This window comes from Lissotriton helveticus, chromosome 11 (assembly GCF_964261635.1).
Source record: "Lissotriton helveticus chromosome 11, aLisHel1.1, whole genome shotgun sequence".
Taxonomy (NCBI): Eukaryota; Metazoa; Chordata; class Amphibia; order Caudata; family Salamandridae; genus Lissotriton; species Lissotriton helveticus.
This window is the reverse complement of record NC_136072.1, coordinates 1,080,357,069-1,080,371,403: the sequence shown is the minus strand read 5'-3', so window position 1 is coordinate 1,080,371,403 and position 14,335 is coordinate 1,080,357,069. Positions and strand designations below refer to the sequence as shown.

At 52.9% G+C, this 14,335-nt stretch overlaps 1 protein-coding gene across 2 annotated transcripts in view; it reads left to right on the top strand.

Moving 5' to 3' along the window:
• Positions 1-14,335, top strand: part of GCN1 (GCN1 activator of EIF2AK4) — a 728,660-nt gene that overhangs the window by 555,454 nt on the left and 158,871 nt on the right. For both annotated transcript variants that reach the window (XM_078667658.1, XM_078667659.1), the window contains exon 48: positions 13,992-14,135. In XM_078667658.1, the coding sequence (XP_078523784.1) occupies positions 13,992-14,135 (144 nt within the window). The remainder of the gene's footprint in view (positions 1-13,991; positions 14,136-14,335) is intronic.

The window sequence follows — 14,335 nt, the reverse complement described above, 5'->3', positions numbered from 1 at the left end:
CCCGACGTCTTTTGAGACCTATGCAGCTGCAGCCCCTGGGCTAGGTAACTTCGGCACTTCGGTGTCCCAGCATAGCCTCACTATCCAAGGGTCAGGATCCACTGTCGTTTTCTCCCTACCAGGTCGGGTTCGCCCGTGAACACTAACTTTAACTTTACTAGCTTCCATAGACTTTGTCCCGCATCCCGCGTGAGAGTGCACACTCTGCACCCGAGTCCCCTAGGCCTCCTAGAAGTAATCTAACGATTCCATAGTCAAGTCCTAGCGATTCCAAAGCCTATTAGTACTGTACTTACCTGCTAGTAATTTCGCATTCCACTTTTAGAGTATATGGTTTTTCGTGCCCCTCGGGCATTTGTATATACTGTGCTAACTTAAGTATTTTCGTAAGAGTTTTGTTGTGTGCCTAGCACCCTGTCCTCATAAAGAGTACAGGGTTGTTGTGATTCTAATAAATACATTGTTTATTTTCATAACACTTGTGTGGTGTCCTTTCACTGGGTGTTCAAGGGGTAATGTGATGGTAAAACAGCTGGCTTAACACGCCCTCTAGAGTCTTAGCCTTAGACTGCTCGTATCCATGCTACTAGGATAGCTGGTCTATAAGGTTGACTTACAACCAATAATCAATAAGGGTTGTTTGGACTGATATATAGTGATCACTAGAATAGTGAGCACTGCACATCAGGCCAACTTCTCACAGCGACGCAGTTTGTGACGGAACTTGGTCACCTTCCTGCCCGGAAGGCTGAGTGTGGAGACCGTGGAGTTTGACGAATCCCAAGAATGTAATGTTCTGGGTGGGCTGCAACAGGGACTTTTTCTCGTTGAGTACAAACCCTAGATCTTGAAGGAGCGATATCGCCATTTGCAGATGCTGCAACAGGCGCTTGGGACAAGCCGCCATCAAGAGTAGGTCGTCGAGGTATACGATTATCCGAACACCCCTGGACCGTAGGAATTCCACTACTGGCTTGAAAACCTTGGTAAAACACCAAGGGGCTGATAAGAGGCCTAACGGGAGAGACGTGAACTCGTAAGTGTGGTGTGGCGGGAAAATCGGAATCACCAGATAAGCATCTTTGAGGCCCAACCGAACCATCCAGTCGAGCCGCCGGAGGACGTCCCTTAGGAGATGGATTCCCTCCATCTTGAAATGGCGGTAAACCAGCCATTGATTGAAATCGCTCAAATTGATCTCCGGCCTCTTGCCACCATCGGTCTTGTCGACCAGGAAGATATTGCTAAAAAAAAAACCAGGTATGTTGGGTAGTGAGGGAGATAGCGCCCTTCCTGAGCAGAGAAGAAACCTCTTCGTTCACTAGGAGAGGGTCCTGAACTGAAAACTGGATCGGACGAGGGGGGATGTTTGCACCGGGGTCCCCTCGAACTCTATATGGAAGCCCCTCACAGTTTGGAGAACCCACGCATCTCGTGTGGTGGTCAACCAAGCCTGAAAATTCTGTGCCAACCGCCCGCCTATGCTTTGTGGCCAAGAAGAGAGAACTCTCACCTAGGCTAGAGGCTGCAGCTCCTCCACGGTATCCTCTCCCTTTAACCCTCCTTCCTCTTGTGGGGAAAAGTTTCCGAACCTGGATTGTTCCTGGTACTGATGTGAGCCTCTTTGGTTGTCCTGGCGTTGTTGGCGAACAGCCGAGCGGCCCCTCCCTCGGCCGGCCCCGCGTAAAACACGAGGGAACACCTTTTTGATTGTGGACTGAGCTCAATCCAGCGAAGTGAAGGTGTTTACAAATTTGCCGAGTTCCTTCACGAAGGGCTCGCCAAAGAGGCCCCCTTGGGCGACAGCGCCCGCTACCGAATCCGCCAGGTCCCCTAACGCCGGGTCAATTTTGATGAGCAGGGACCGGCGGTTCTCTGTGGAAAGTGCACAATTTACATTTCCCATAAAAATGACAACTCGTTGTGCCCATCCTGAGAGGGTCTCGGGGGAAATAATAGAGCCGGACTCTTTCGCCTCCTCTGCCATATCTAGAATTTTTGTAATCTGGCCTAGAGCGTCCAGGAGTTTATCCTGGCAGGTCCTCCAGTATCTATCTATCCCCTTTTTGGGGTCCCTTATGAATTTCTGGAGAAAGGTGCCCATCCGCGAGTCGATATAGGGGCGTCAAGGCTACCTTACCATCTAGGGCGGGGACATTCCACCCGCAAACAATTGCGAGCCTCTTTCTCAAGAGGACGTCGTATGTGGGCGGCCACATAAGCAGCAACTTTATCTGCTGGGGTCCATTCAGATGACAGCGGGTGAAATATGTTGTTGGGATCCAACATGTCCGCGGTACTGGGGGATCCTGAGATGTCCCAGGAAGAGCCTGAGGAACTCTAATAGCAGGAAGGGGAGACTGACCTGAAGGAGAACCTATGCCTTGGGCAGGGGGAACCGTGGCAGGAACCGCCGGGCGACTAGTCATAAAGGCCTGCCTAAGGCGGTCGAAAGCATCCCCATCCACACCCGCCTCGCAGGAACGTTTAGGTGGTGGGGGGCTAGGAGGGTCCTGAGCAGAAGTAGACGGAACAGGAGGAGCGATCTGCTGAGAAATCTTGGCAAAGGCTTGCTCTATCTGGCGTGAAAAGCTATCCTCAAGAGGGAAGATAGCCTGGTCAACAACCTTGTAAATAGAGGTATCAACCACCTCATAGAAAGCATCACCCCAAGGCATGTCAGTGAGGGGGTGTGAGAAGTTGGTCTGATATATGATGCTCACTAGTTCTAGTGATCACCTTGTATCACTCCAACCAACCCTTATGGTGATTGGTTGTAAGTCAACCTTATAGACCAGCTATCCTAATGGTAGCATGGACAAAGCAGTCTTAGGCTAAACTCTTTTGGCATGTGAAGCCAGCTGTTTTACCACAATATAACCCCTTGAATACCAGATGAAAGGACACCACACAGGTTGTTATGAAAATAAACAGTATATTTATTAATAACAACACCTCTGAACTCTTTATGAGGTCAGAGGGCTAAGCACATGACAATCTCTTACGAAAAATACGACAAGTTGCACAAAATTACAATGGTGCCTTAGAGGCACGACAAACCTTATACTAAGTAAGTGGAATGTGAGAGTCGATAAAAGAAATGGAGCTGTCCAGAGGCTGGAGGTTTGCTAGGACTACGCTATCTTCACCTTAGGTAAGTAATAGGAGGCCCACGGGACGCGTGTGCAGAGTGTGAACTCACACGTTAGATGCGTAACAACGTCTATGGACAGTACAGTTCAAGTTAAAGGTGAGTACGGACAATCCTGACTAGTTAGGACTAAAACGACTGTGGAACTGGACACTAGGATAGTTAAACTACCCTTGAGCACCGAAATGCTCTCGTTACCTCACACACGGGCTGCGGGTGCATAGGTGCCAAAGTGTGTCGGGTTCTCGCGTTGAAGTCAATGGAGCCTAAAAGAAAAGATGCTGCAGGCGACCAGGAGGAAGATGTCCGGTGCGATCCAAGGGTGGATCGTGAAGAAGAAGACCTGAAAGCAGAGGGGACAATGTTCACAGTCACTAGCCAGTGACTGGAGTGGAACCAGGAAGGAACCAGATGTCGTCGTCGCGATCAGGTGAAGAGTGGACGCTTGACTCTGCAGCCACGTGGACCAGGAGGTGTCTTCGACGACCAGGATGGAGGCACGAGCTGTCCCACGCAGGCTCTCTCTGACGGCGGTGTTGGATCCGGAATCGGCGTCAACAGGCCTTGGCAAAGGCAACCCACGCGGTGAGTGGAGAAAGCGTCTGGTGCGGACTAGGAGAGTCCGGGGTGCCCCTCTTTTGGAAGGGAGCAAGGGCCAGTCTGGAGCAACCAGACCAGCAGCAAAGATTCAAAGGTTCATCATCTAGGAGGCCACTAGCCAGCCGGCAAGTGACCAGACAACGCGTCGAGCAGCAAACAAGCAGAAGGGCCCCGCGCAGATCTTGTGGATGCTGGAGGGCTGATCTTCGGTGCAGGGGCTGCTCGGGGCTGGGGCTTCTCAGTCCCCAAAGCACTTGGTCGAGTTTACCTCGGGAGTCGTGCTGGAAGCGAAGTGCAGGTTCGTTCAAGATGGCCGGTCCCACGTGTCTCGTCGCACCCACGGGTCTCAGCTTTGCTGCAGATGTGAGTTGAGGTCTGGGAATCCGGGTCTCGTCGGGCTCTGAAGTCTGGATCCTGGAAGGAAGACGACAAAGGGAAGCCGCTGGACGCTTGATGGTGCCTGCAGATGCAGGGTGGACACTCCTTGCCCACAAGGGAGATTCTTCAGTCTTCTGTGGAGCAAACTTCGAAGTCCAGAGTTTCTTCTTACAAAGTTGTTCAGGATAATCTGATTTGGAATGGGACCAGCTCCTACCTTTATCCTGCTAAAGGGGGCTGCACTACTGACTAGGTCCCTCCCCTGGGTGGGACCAGGAAGGGGGGTGGTTACACCCCCTATCCTTTGTCCGGTTTCCCACCAGAGCTGGGGCTGGTGTGCCCCAGCAACTGGTTTGAACCGGTGTATGCACAGGGCACCTTGTGTGCCCCAGGCATGTTTCATTCTTTTCAATCCTATCCTACCCAATACACAAAATCCTGTCTATGTGGTGCTAGCACCTCCCAAGGCAGGAAACCCTTTGTCCAAGCCGCCCTCGCTGGAAGGACTCCCAGCAGCAGGAGGTCAGACTTGTGTCTGTGGTGGCAGCATCCATTTTGTGATGCCAAGGCTCGAGTTAACTTTTAACCGGGGTTCACAGTTACATACATGTCGTGTCCCTCTAGAAGGGTGGAATGCTACCCCCGTCGCCAGAATTGGCGAGGGGGTAGTATTCCAATTCGTATGACACCTTACTCAACATGTTTTGATAATGCTATACCAGAGTTAGCATTCAACCGCGAGATCGATAATGCACTTAAGAGTATATGGTATAGCGTTATCATGGAACAGCTATTAGGACTTGGTTCCGCAAGCTGCAGACGGGCTCAGCTCATGCCAGAGCACCATCTCACATAATTCCAAGCACTCTGCCTTCAGGATTGTTAAGGCCTGCCATAGGAGTGACTGATAGGAGGATATGTGTCCATTTTAGGGTTAGATATAGGTCTACTATATCTACAGCAAAGGGTGATTACACCACCTTGCCCCAGCTGTCGGGCAGCCAGTTGTGTCAGTTTTAGATGGCCAGCCAGGGGTGACATAATACATGCTTCAGCCCCTGGTAGGCCCTGGGTACACCTATGCCCTGGATACCTAAGGTATACTGTACAGGGACTGATAAGATGGCCCAGTACCAATTGGTAAATGCACCTAAAGTACATGGTTGTCAATTTAGAGAGAGAACAGCTAGGCTGTGGGTCTGATTAGCAGGCCCACAGCCAGGGAAAGTCGTAAACCAGTGAAGCAAAAAGCAAAAATCTGGGGTGACCATAGGATTGCAGACCCCACTCTCCTACAGGGGGTCTTCCTCCTGATAGTCATCCTCATAATACTCCATACTGACGCCCTGACTAGCGTCGCACAATAAATCAAAGTGTTTAAACACTGGCCCCGCAAGCTATGGCTTTAACAGGCTGGGTGGCAGCCTAAATAATTTTATGCGTGCGGATAAACCGCAGAAATATAAGGGTCCAAGCCCAGGGACAACGCTGGCCCTTTATTAATACAAGACCTTAAAAGGCGTAAAAAGCGTCAGCTTTGGGTACAGGCTCTGCCTTCAACAGGAGATTGTGAGCCAAGGCACGGAGCGTGAGCACAGGAAAAAAAACTGCAGTTCAATCGCTCACAACCGCCATTCTACACCCCTCAAGGCGTCTCCCTCAGATCCGGTTCACCAGAAACGCGCGTGCGACGTTTGAAAACTCCTCAAGAGAGATCAAACGTCGCCGCACTGTACTGCCTGCCACACCCTCTGGCGGCGCGAGGCCAGGGAACCACAACCAGCCAGAATCCGCGTAAGGACGGGAGACTGTGCCCGTGGCTAGAATCTCCACAGTGCAGCCCACATGCTGTGGAAAGGCACTTGACAGAATCCGTTTTGCTGGAGGAAAAAGTACACGCGCTGCCAATCAAAGCGCACAAATCTGAAAAGAAACGCTCTACTAGAAAAAAAACACACGCGTCGCTAATCAAGCGCACAAAGCCACAATCTGAAAGAAACAGGTTAGTATTAGATTCCTTACCTTAGAATATCCCCAGGCGTCAGTCTGGATCCGGAAACTTTTGCGTAGCAGTACCCCTGCGCGTCGGTAGGCGTCGTCTGCAGGCGTCCCCTGCGGCTCCGCGTCCGTCGTCGGCGCCGTGATGACGTCGCTGGAGTATATAGACGCCGCCTCCGCGCGCTGACATCAGTTCTTCTTTTTTCCGCGCCAGTTAGCGCAGATCCGAAGAGCAGTACTCCGGTATTTTGACCAAAGTTTTTGAATTACTTCTACTTCTTAAGGTGCCGGTAGGATGCCCGGTTTTAAGAATTGTGACGGGTGTGACCGCACGATGTCGGTCACGGACCACCACCGACTCTGCCTCCGGTGCCTGGGCCCGGACCACGACGTGGACTCCTGCGTCGACTGCCGGGCCTTGACGAGTAAGGCTAGACGGGAGCGGTCCCGCAAGCTACTCGAGCTCCGGGTGTCGGCCCCGCGTCGAGAGCGGTCCCGGTCCGGCCGGAGGTCGAGGGAGCGGTCGCGGGAGCGGTCGCGGAGCCACCACGAGCGCTCCGGAAGTCGTCACCACTCCTCTGGTTCCTCCGGTAAGAAACACAAGAAGTCGGGGTGTCGTCATCGTACCCCCGACGCTCGCGCGATGCGGCCGGGGGTTCGGGTGGCCCCACCCCTGCGGCTCCGCGTGGGTTGCCGACGCTGCCTGCTCCATACCAGACGGTCCCTGGGCAAGGCGCGTCGCGCGAGGAGATAGAGGAGTTCCTCATGGCCATGAGGGCACTGTCTCCTCCGACGGGGCCTACGGCGCCTGCGGGCCCGGTGGTCCCGTCCGGGGGCCCGAGCGGTTCGGGTGCTCCTGCCCCGACGCCGTCAAGTGCTCCGGCCCCGACGCCGCCGGCGGCTCTGGCCCCGGCTCCGGCCCCGGCGCCGCTGGGCCCTTCAGGGTCGACGCCGGCTGGTCCACCGGCCTCTCCGGCGCCGATTCCATCGGGGCAACCCGTGGTGCCGCCTCTGCGCGGCGCCGGGCCTCCGACGCCGGCTCCGGCCGGTGTCGGGGCTCCGGCGCCGGCTCCGGGCGGCGCCACCCCCATTCCCTCTCCAACTCCGGACGCGGAGTCGGACCGGCGTCGCCCGACGCCGAGTCCGGCGCCAATGGGGCCCATTGACCCCGAGGAGCCGGTCTACATCGTTGACTCAGAATATGGTGAGGATGTAGATTATGGAGAGGGTTGGGAGGCGTCTGAGGACGCTCTGACCCACGAGTGTCAGTACGACGTGGACTGGACAGGTGACTTGGGTGACGCCAGTGGTCTGGACGACTCTCCTAACCCTGGTTTTGTCTCGCCTCCTACTGTGGCCTCGGAGGCTGGGGCTGCTTATTCAGTGGTGTTGATGAGGGCTGTCAAGGCCTTACACCTTGAGCTCCCCGTCGCGGTTGTGAGGCCTAACATCCTCACCGAGGTCTTCAAACCGCAGGCATGCCCGCAGGAGCCTCTACTGCCGTTCAACGAAGCCTTGACAGACGTTCTTTTGGGCACGTGGTCCAGGCCCGCTTCAGGTTCGCCTGTTGATAGGAACGTTGCCAGACGCCACCGTTCGTGTCCGGACGACCCCAAGTTCCTGTCCACCCATCCCACCCCTGAGAGTCTGGTGATCCAGGCCTCAACTTCCCAGACCGCATTCCCGTCGGCCCTGCCCGACCGGGAATCTAAGAGGTACGACCAGTATGGAAAGAAGGTCATCTCGTCCCTGAGTTTGGGACTGCGGTCTTGCAACACTGCATGCCTCTTGGGCCGCTACACCCACTCTCTGTGGGATACGGTCGCGGAGTTGCTGCCTGAATGCCCGCAGGAGGTACGGGCAAAGCTCGGCAAGGCTATGATTGAAGGCCGAGATGCAGCAAGATATTCCATCAGGTGTGGTCTTGATACGACCGACTCGCTGGGCGGAGCGATGTCCACGACGGTGGCGATTCGTCGCCACGCCTGGCTGAGATCCGCCAATTTTTCGGCAGATGTCCAAAATACTTTGATGGACATGCCGTTCGATGGCAGTCGCCTGTTTGGCGACAAGGCGGACCACGCGCTGGAGCGCTTCAAGGACTCCAGGGTCACGGCCAAGTCCTTGGGTCTTTCGACCCAGCGCCAGCAAACGGGTTTGTTTCGCTCCTTTCGTGGCCAAGGAAGGGGCGGTCCCACACGTGCTGCCAGCCACGCACCGCAGAACACTTCTCAACGCGGTGGCGGCCGTGGATTCCGCCGTGGAGGCGGTCGGGGACAACTGCGAGGTCAGACCACACCTCCCCCCGCAGCAACAGCCTCCAAATCCTCCTAGTCCGTGCTTTCAGGCCCATGTGACGCCAGTGTTTGGCAGGGTTCGCCATCACCACTCCCGCTGGCGCACTATCACATCGGACAGGTGGGTGCTGCAGCTTGTCCGAAGGGGCTACTCCCTCCCCTTCGAGACCACTCCTCCAGCCATGCCACCGCAGAACCACCGTGTGTCGGGGGACCACTTGACACTTCTGCAGGAGGAAGTTACGGCCCTCTTGGCCAAGGGGGCCATCGAGCGCGTTCCTGGGCCAGAAGTAGGGTGTGGTTGCTATTCCCACTACTTTCTGGTACCCAAGAAGGACAAGGGGGGCCTGCGTCCTATCTTGGATCTACGGAACGTCAACGGCTTCCTCCGGAAGGAGAAGTTCAAGATGTTGACTTTGGCTCAGGTCTTGGCTGCTCTAGACCCGCAAGACTGGATGGTGGCGTTGGACTTGCAGGATGCGTATTTTCACATCCCCGTCCTGCCGGCCCACCGGCGTTACCTACGGTTCACGGTAGGCCACGAGCACTTTCAGTTTATCGTGCTCCCATTCGGCCTTACCAGCGCCCCACGGGTGTTCACGAAAGTGATGGCGGTGGTCGCAGCTCATCTGCGCCGGTTGGGGGTTTCAGTCTTCCCCTACCTCGACGACTGGTTGTTGAAGGCGGGCTCGCCCCAGACAGTCGTCCACCACCTTCAGATGACGGCAGACCTCCTGCACGAGCTGGGGTTTTCCATCAATGTGCCGAAATCACACCTGTGTCCCTCTCAAAAGCTCCTCTTCATCGGAGCGGTCTCGACTCGGCGCAGTTTCGGGTTTATCCTCCGGAACGGCGGGTCCGGGATATACAGGCTTTGATTCCCATCTTTCAGCCGTTATCCCGGGTTTCGGTCAGGTTGACGCTGCGGCTGCTGGGGCTGATGGCTTCCTGCATCCTTCTGGTGCATCACGCCCGGTGGCGGATGCGGGCTCTGCAGTGGGACCTGAAGTTTCAGTGGGCCCAGCATCAAGGCAACCTATCCGACCATGTCCTGATCTCGGAGGGCACTGCGAGACAGTTGCAGTGGTGGCTTACAGACCGCGATTGGGTCAGAGGCAGATCCCTCTCCCTTCCCCAGCCGGAGCACGTAGTTGTGACGGACGCGTCCCTCCAGGGCTGGGGAGGCCACTTGGGAGAGGCGGAGATCAGAGGCATCTGGTCTCCGGCGGAGTCCCGGCTCCATATCAACAGTTGGAGCTGCGGGCGATTCGCCTAGCACTGAAGGCATTCCTCCCCTTTGTCAACGGGAGTGTAGTGCAGGTGTTCACGGACAACACCACCGCCATGTGGTACTGCAACAAGCAGGGCGGAGTGGGGTCGTGGACCCTTTGCCAGGAGGCCCTGCGTCTCTGGCAATGGCTGGAACGTCAGGGCGTGACTCTGACGGTTCAACACCTGGCAGGTTCTCTGAACGCCAGGGCGGACGAACTCAGCCGTCGGTGCTCGGTGGATCACGAATGGCGTCTGAACTCTGACGTGGCGAAAGGCCTCTTTCTGCAATGGGGAGAGCCTTGGTTAGATCTATTCGCCACAGAAGAGAACGCGCAATGTCATCAGTTCTGCGCGTTGGAGTTTCCAAGACGGCACTCGCACGGCGACGCCTTTCGGCGCGAGTGGAGCTGCGGTCTGTTGTACGCCTTTCCACCTATCCTCTGAATTCCTGCCGTTACAAGCCGCCCGCCGATTGGACCATCCCCAGAGGGAGAAAGAGCGCGAGTAAAGGTACTCTGCCTAAAGTATAGAGTCCGCCCACGAGTAAGCGCACATCATCATACTTAATTGGTCCCCGCAGCGAAAGGGTATCGGACGAGGAAACCCGCCTTTTATGCAACGCTATTGTCAACAGCGGGAATCCCTGACGGCCCGCGTGAAGGAAACAAGATTCCTTTAAGAGAATTGCCGCTCCGCGCTGGAGGTTTGAATCGCTTAAAGAAGGAAAAAACGAGGAAACCCGTCTTCTATGCAGCGCGATCCCCAACAGCGGTAACCACTAACGGTCTGCATGTAAGGAACAAGAGCCTCTTAAGTTACCGCTCTACACTGAAAGCTCGAATTCCCTGAAAACGTGACGGATTTGGGCTGCAAATCACCTAGCGACTGCGAGAGGGATTTTTAAATGACACTTTCAATGCCTCTTTTTTACCAATAAGTTTGGAGAGAAATCGTTTTTATGAAGACAACCACAGTGTGGTAGAAATACAGCCTGATTGAGATGGGAGCAGTGTACCATTAAAACAAAGGTTACACATGCCGAATCTTAGAAAATGAAAATAACGGTGCCTCAATCAGTCTGGTTTTTAATGAAGGTTTTGGCTGGTAAATCTTGAAGAGAGATCGCAGTCAGACATATTGGCTGAACGTATAACTGTCCTGAGGAAGACACCACGACGTGTCGAAACGCGTTGACTCAAACTCAACAGCCACAAAAAACTTTAGAAAGAATATGTATCAGTGTCTATCTTAATATGTTTTAAATTTATGTTTTCTTCAATTAGAAAACTCATCATTTTTGCATCGATAATCTATTATAATTATATGTTCACATTGTATAAATTTATCTTTGTTTTTATTAAAAAATACTATTTTTGATATCATTATATTTGTTTGTGTTATGGTTTAAAGTTTCTAACTTTAGGGAATATTTCAGTCGAATACATAGCTGGTTTCTGTTTAATTGATAGCCTGGGTGTTTACCTTCACATCGCCTTTCCACCTATACCACTTCTGCCCAGAGTGCTGAAGAAGATCAGGCGCGACCGGGCCCAAGTCATCCTTGTGGGTCCGGACTGGGCTCGAAGGTACTGGTATCCCGAGCTACTCAGCATGTCAGTCGGTCCCTCGATCCGCCTGCCCCTTCAGGAGGACCTTCTGTCGCAGCAGCAGGGGACGGTCCTCCACCCGAACCTGTCCAGTCTCCACCTCCATGCATGGAGATTGAGCGGCGACAGTTGAGGCCATTTGACTTGCCTCCTGAAGTCTGTGATGTGAATCTGGCAGCCAGGCGTCCCTCCACAAAGTCGGTATACGCCTGCCGGTGGAACAGATTTGTGGCATGGTGCACAGCAAAGGCTGTGGATCCCCTTTCTGCCCCTCTCTCCGAGGTTCTCCTCTTTCTTCTCTCTCTTGCCCAGCAGGGCTCTGCTCTGGGCACTATCAAGGGCTACCTTTCTGCCCTTTCCGCCTTCTTAAGGCTACCTGATCAGCCATCTTTGTTCAAGTCCCCTATTGTAACAAGATTCTTGAAGGGCATCACGCACATGTATCCACCTGTTCCGTTCGTGATGCCTCAGTGGGACTTGAACCTGGTTCTGACTTTCTTGATGTGCGCTCCCTTTGAGCCGCTTCATTCCTGTCCTCTCCGTCTTCTGACTTTAAAGACGGCCTTCCTGGTTGCCATCACCTCTGCCAGGAGAGTGAGTGAGCTCCAGGCTCTTTCTGTCAAACCTCCTTTCTTGTCCATTCATCCAGACAAGGTGGTTCTTAGAACTAGACCTTCTTTCCTGCCCAAAGTAGTTTCTGCTTTTCACATCGGGCAGTCCATCACCTTACCCTCCTTCTTCCCGCCTCCGCATCCTTCAAAGGATGAAGAGCGGCTCCATCGTCTGGACCCAAAACGTGCGCTTTCATTTTATATGGATCGCACACGCCAGTTCCGGGTGGATGACCAACTGTTTGTTGGCTACGTGGGTGCGAAGAAGGGAAGGGCGGTGCATAAACGATCCATCTCTCGGTGGGTCGTCCTGTGCATCAAAGCGTGTTACTCTTTAGCTCGGAAGGAGCCTCCTGTTGGGCTGAGAGCCCATTCCACTCGGGCCACGGCGGCTTCCACTGCCCTGGGCCGGGGAGTCCCCTTGCAGGACATTTGTCAGGCAGCTACGTGGGCCTCGCTGCACACGTTTGCAAGGCACTACTGCCTGGACAGTCAAGTCCGAAGGGATGGCTTCTTTGGCCGTTCTGTCCTCCAGGACTTTCTGGTGTAGGCTGTATTGGTTCGCAGACCCACCTCCGGGGTTGGTATTGCTGGGGTATCTATTCTAAGGTAAGGAATCTAATACTAACCTGTTTCTTTCAGATGAACAAGTTACTTACCTTCGGTAACGATATATCTGTAAGAAACAGTAGTTAGTATTAGATTCCTTACCGCCCCGCCCATCCTCCCCGTTCTGCGAACTGATACATAGGGTTAAGGTCATCCCCTTCAGGGCCTTAGTTTCGCATGGCACCAGTGTTGGTTCTTACATGGCTCTGCGTGTTCTGGAGCGGAAAAGCTGTGTGCAAAGAACTGACGTCAGCGCGCGGAGGCGGCGTCTATATACTCCAGCGACGTCATCATGGCGCACGACGCCGACGACGGACGCGGAGCCGCAGGGGACGCCTGCAGACGACGCCTACCGACGCGCAGGGGTACTGCTACGCAAAAGTTTCCGGATCCAGACTGACGCCTGGGGATATTCTAAGGTAAGGAATCTAATACTAACTACTGTTTCTTACAGATATATCGTTACCGAAGGTAAGTAACTTGTTCGATTAGTTTGTAGCATCAGAGAAGCGGCGTGAAGCAGCGTCCGACAAAGAGAAACCTCATTACCATATGCTGCATGAATTAGCAGTCAGAAAATACAGCGCAAAGCAGCGCTCATCTTATAACAACATAATTAGCATAACCAAGCACTCATAAGCACAGCGCGAAGCCGCGCTCGTCCTGAAAATATCATTAGCATAACAAAGCACTAGACAGAAAACTGAGTACTTAAATTGCTGCGTAGCAGCGAAGAATGAGGAACAGAGGACACTGTTGATGGACTATGTAGGACTGCCTAAGCCCTGATTAGACATTGGTTCTATGTGCTGTGATTGGTTATTACCATGTGTTCATTAAGGTGAAGAAAGATGGCATAATCTTCGCCTCCAGTCCTGACATAGAATTGGGTGAATTAGCTTTGTCTTCTCAGAGAATTCTGGTTCACACCTTCTCTGAAAATCGAAAATCTGAGAATTCAGCATCTAGGAATCTGGCCTATGGGTAATATCTCGCCTTATAATCACAATTTATCTGAGAAGGGTGAGATGGGGAGACATTACTCACAGTGTTTACCTGAGAATTAAGTTTTGCAAATGAAATGGGTCTGATGAATATCTGGATATTGGTACTATCATTGATGAAGTAGAAAGGAAAAGCTTAGTTGCGACTTGTGTGTCATCTGTCTTACAGACTGGAGTTGGTTTACAGATGCAACTATGTGAAGTGGACGTAGCTAGTGATATGGTTCATTGATTTTGGGTAGTCTGTATTTGGTAGTTTGTTGTGGGGTACAGAGTACATCTCTGAGTTTTGATATTTTTAGGATCATCTTAATAATTGGGCATAAAGTTTGTTCATGATGTGGCAAAGTTCAGAGAGCAAGATTGGAGATCTTGGAACATAGAAGTCTGTCTGTCCCTCTCCAATGGAAGATTTAAAATTGTGTTTTCCCATCTCATTATAAATTAACACTTGTGTCTTGCAGCTGACATGTCCTCCTGTGAACACCAGAGTGCTGGCTTTCCTCTCTTCTGTAGCAGGAGATGCTCTGACACGACACCTCAACGTGATACTCCCAGCAGTGATGTCAGCCCTAAAGGAAAGACTTGGGACTGAGGGGGAGCAGCTGGTAAGTAATAAGGCTCTGGTTGCTCATCTCATCAGAATATCACATTCTGTAATCACAGAGACCACTTTAAGTCTTGGACCATATTCTGTAATTCCATGCCTGAAAGGTACAATTTATAGGTTTGTGGTAGGGCTTGGTATAAGAAATCAAGAGCTTGATGTTATGCACTGACTGTTCTTTTAAAAACAAAATGTTTTAAC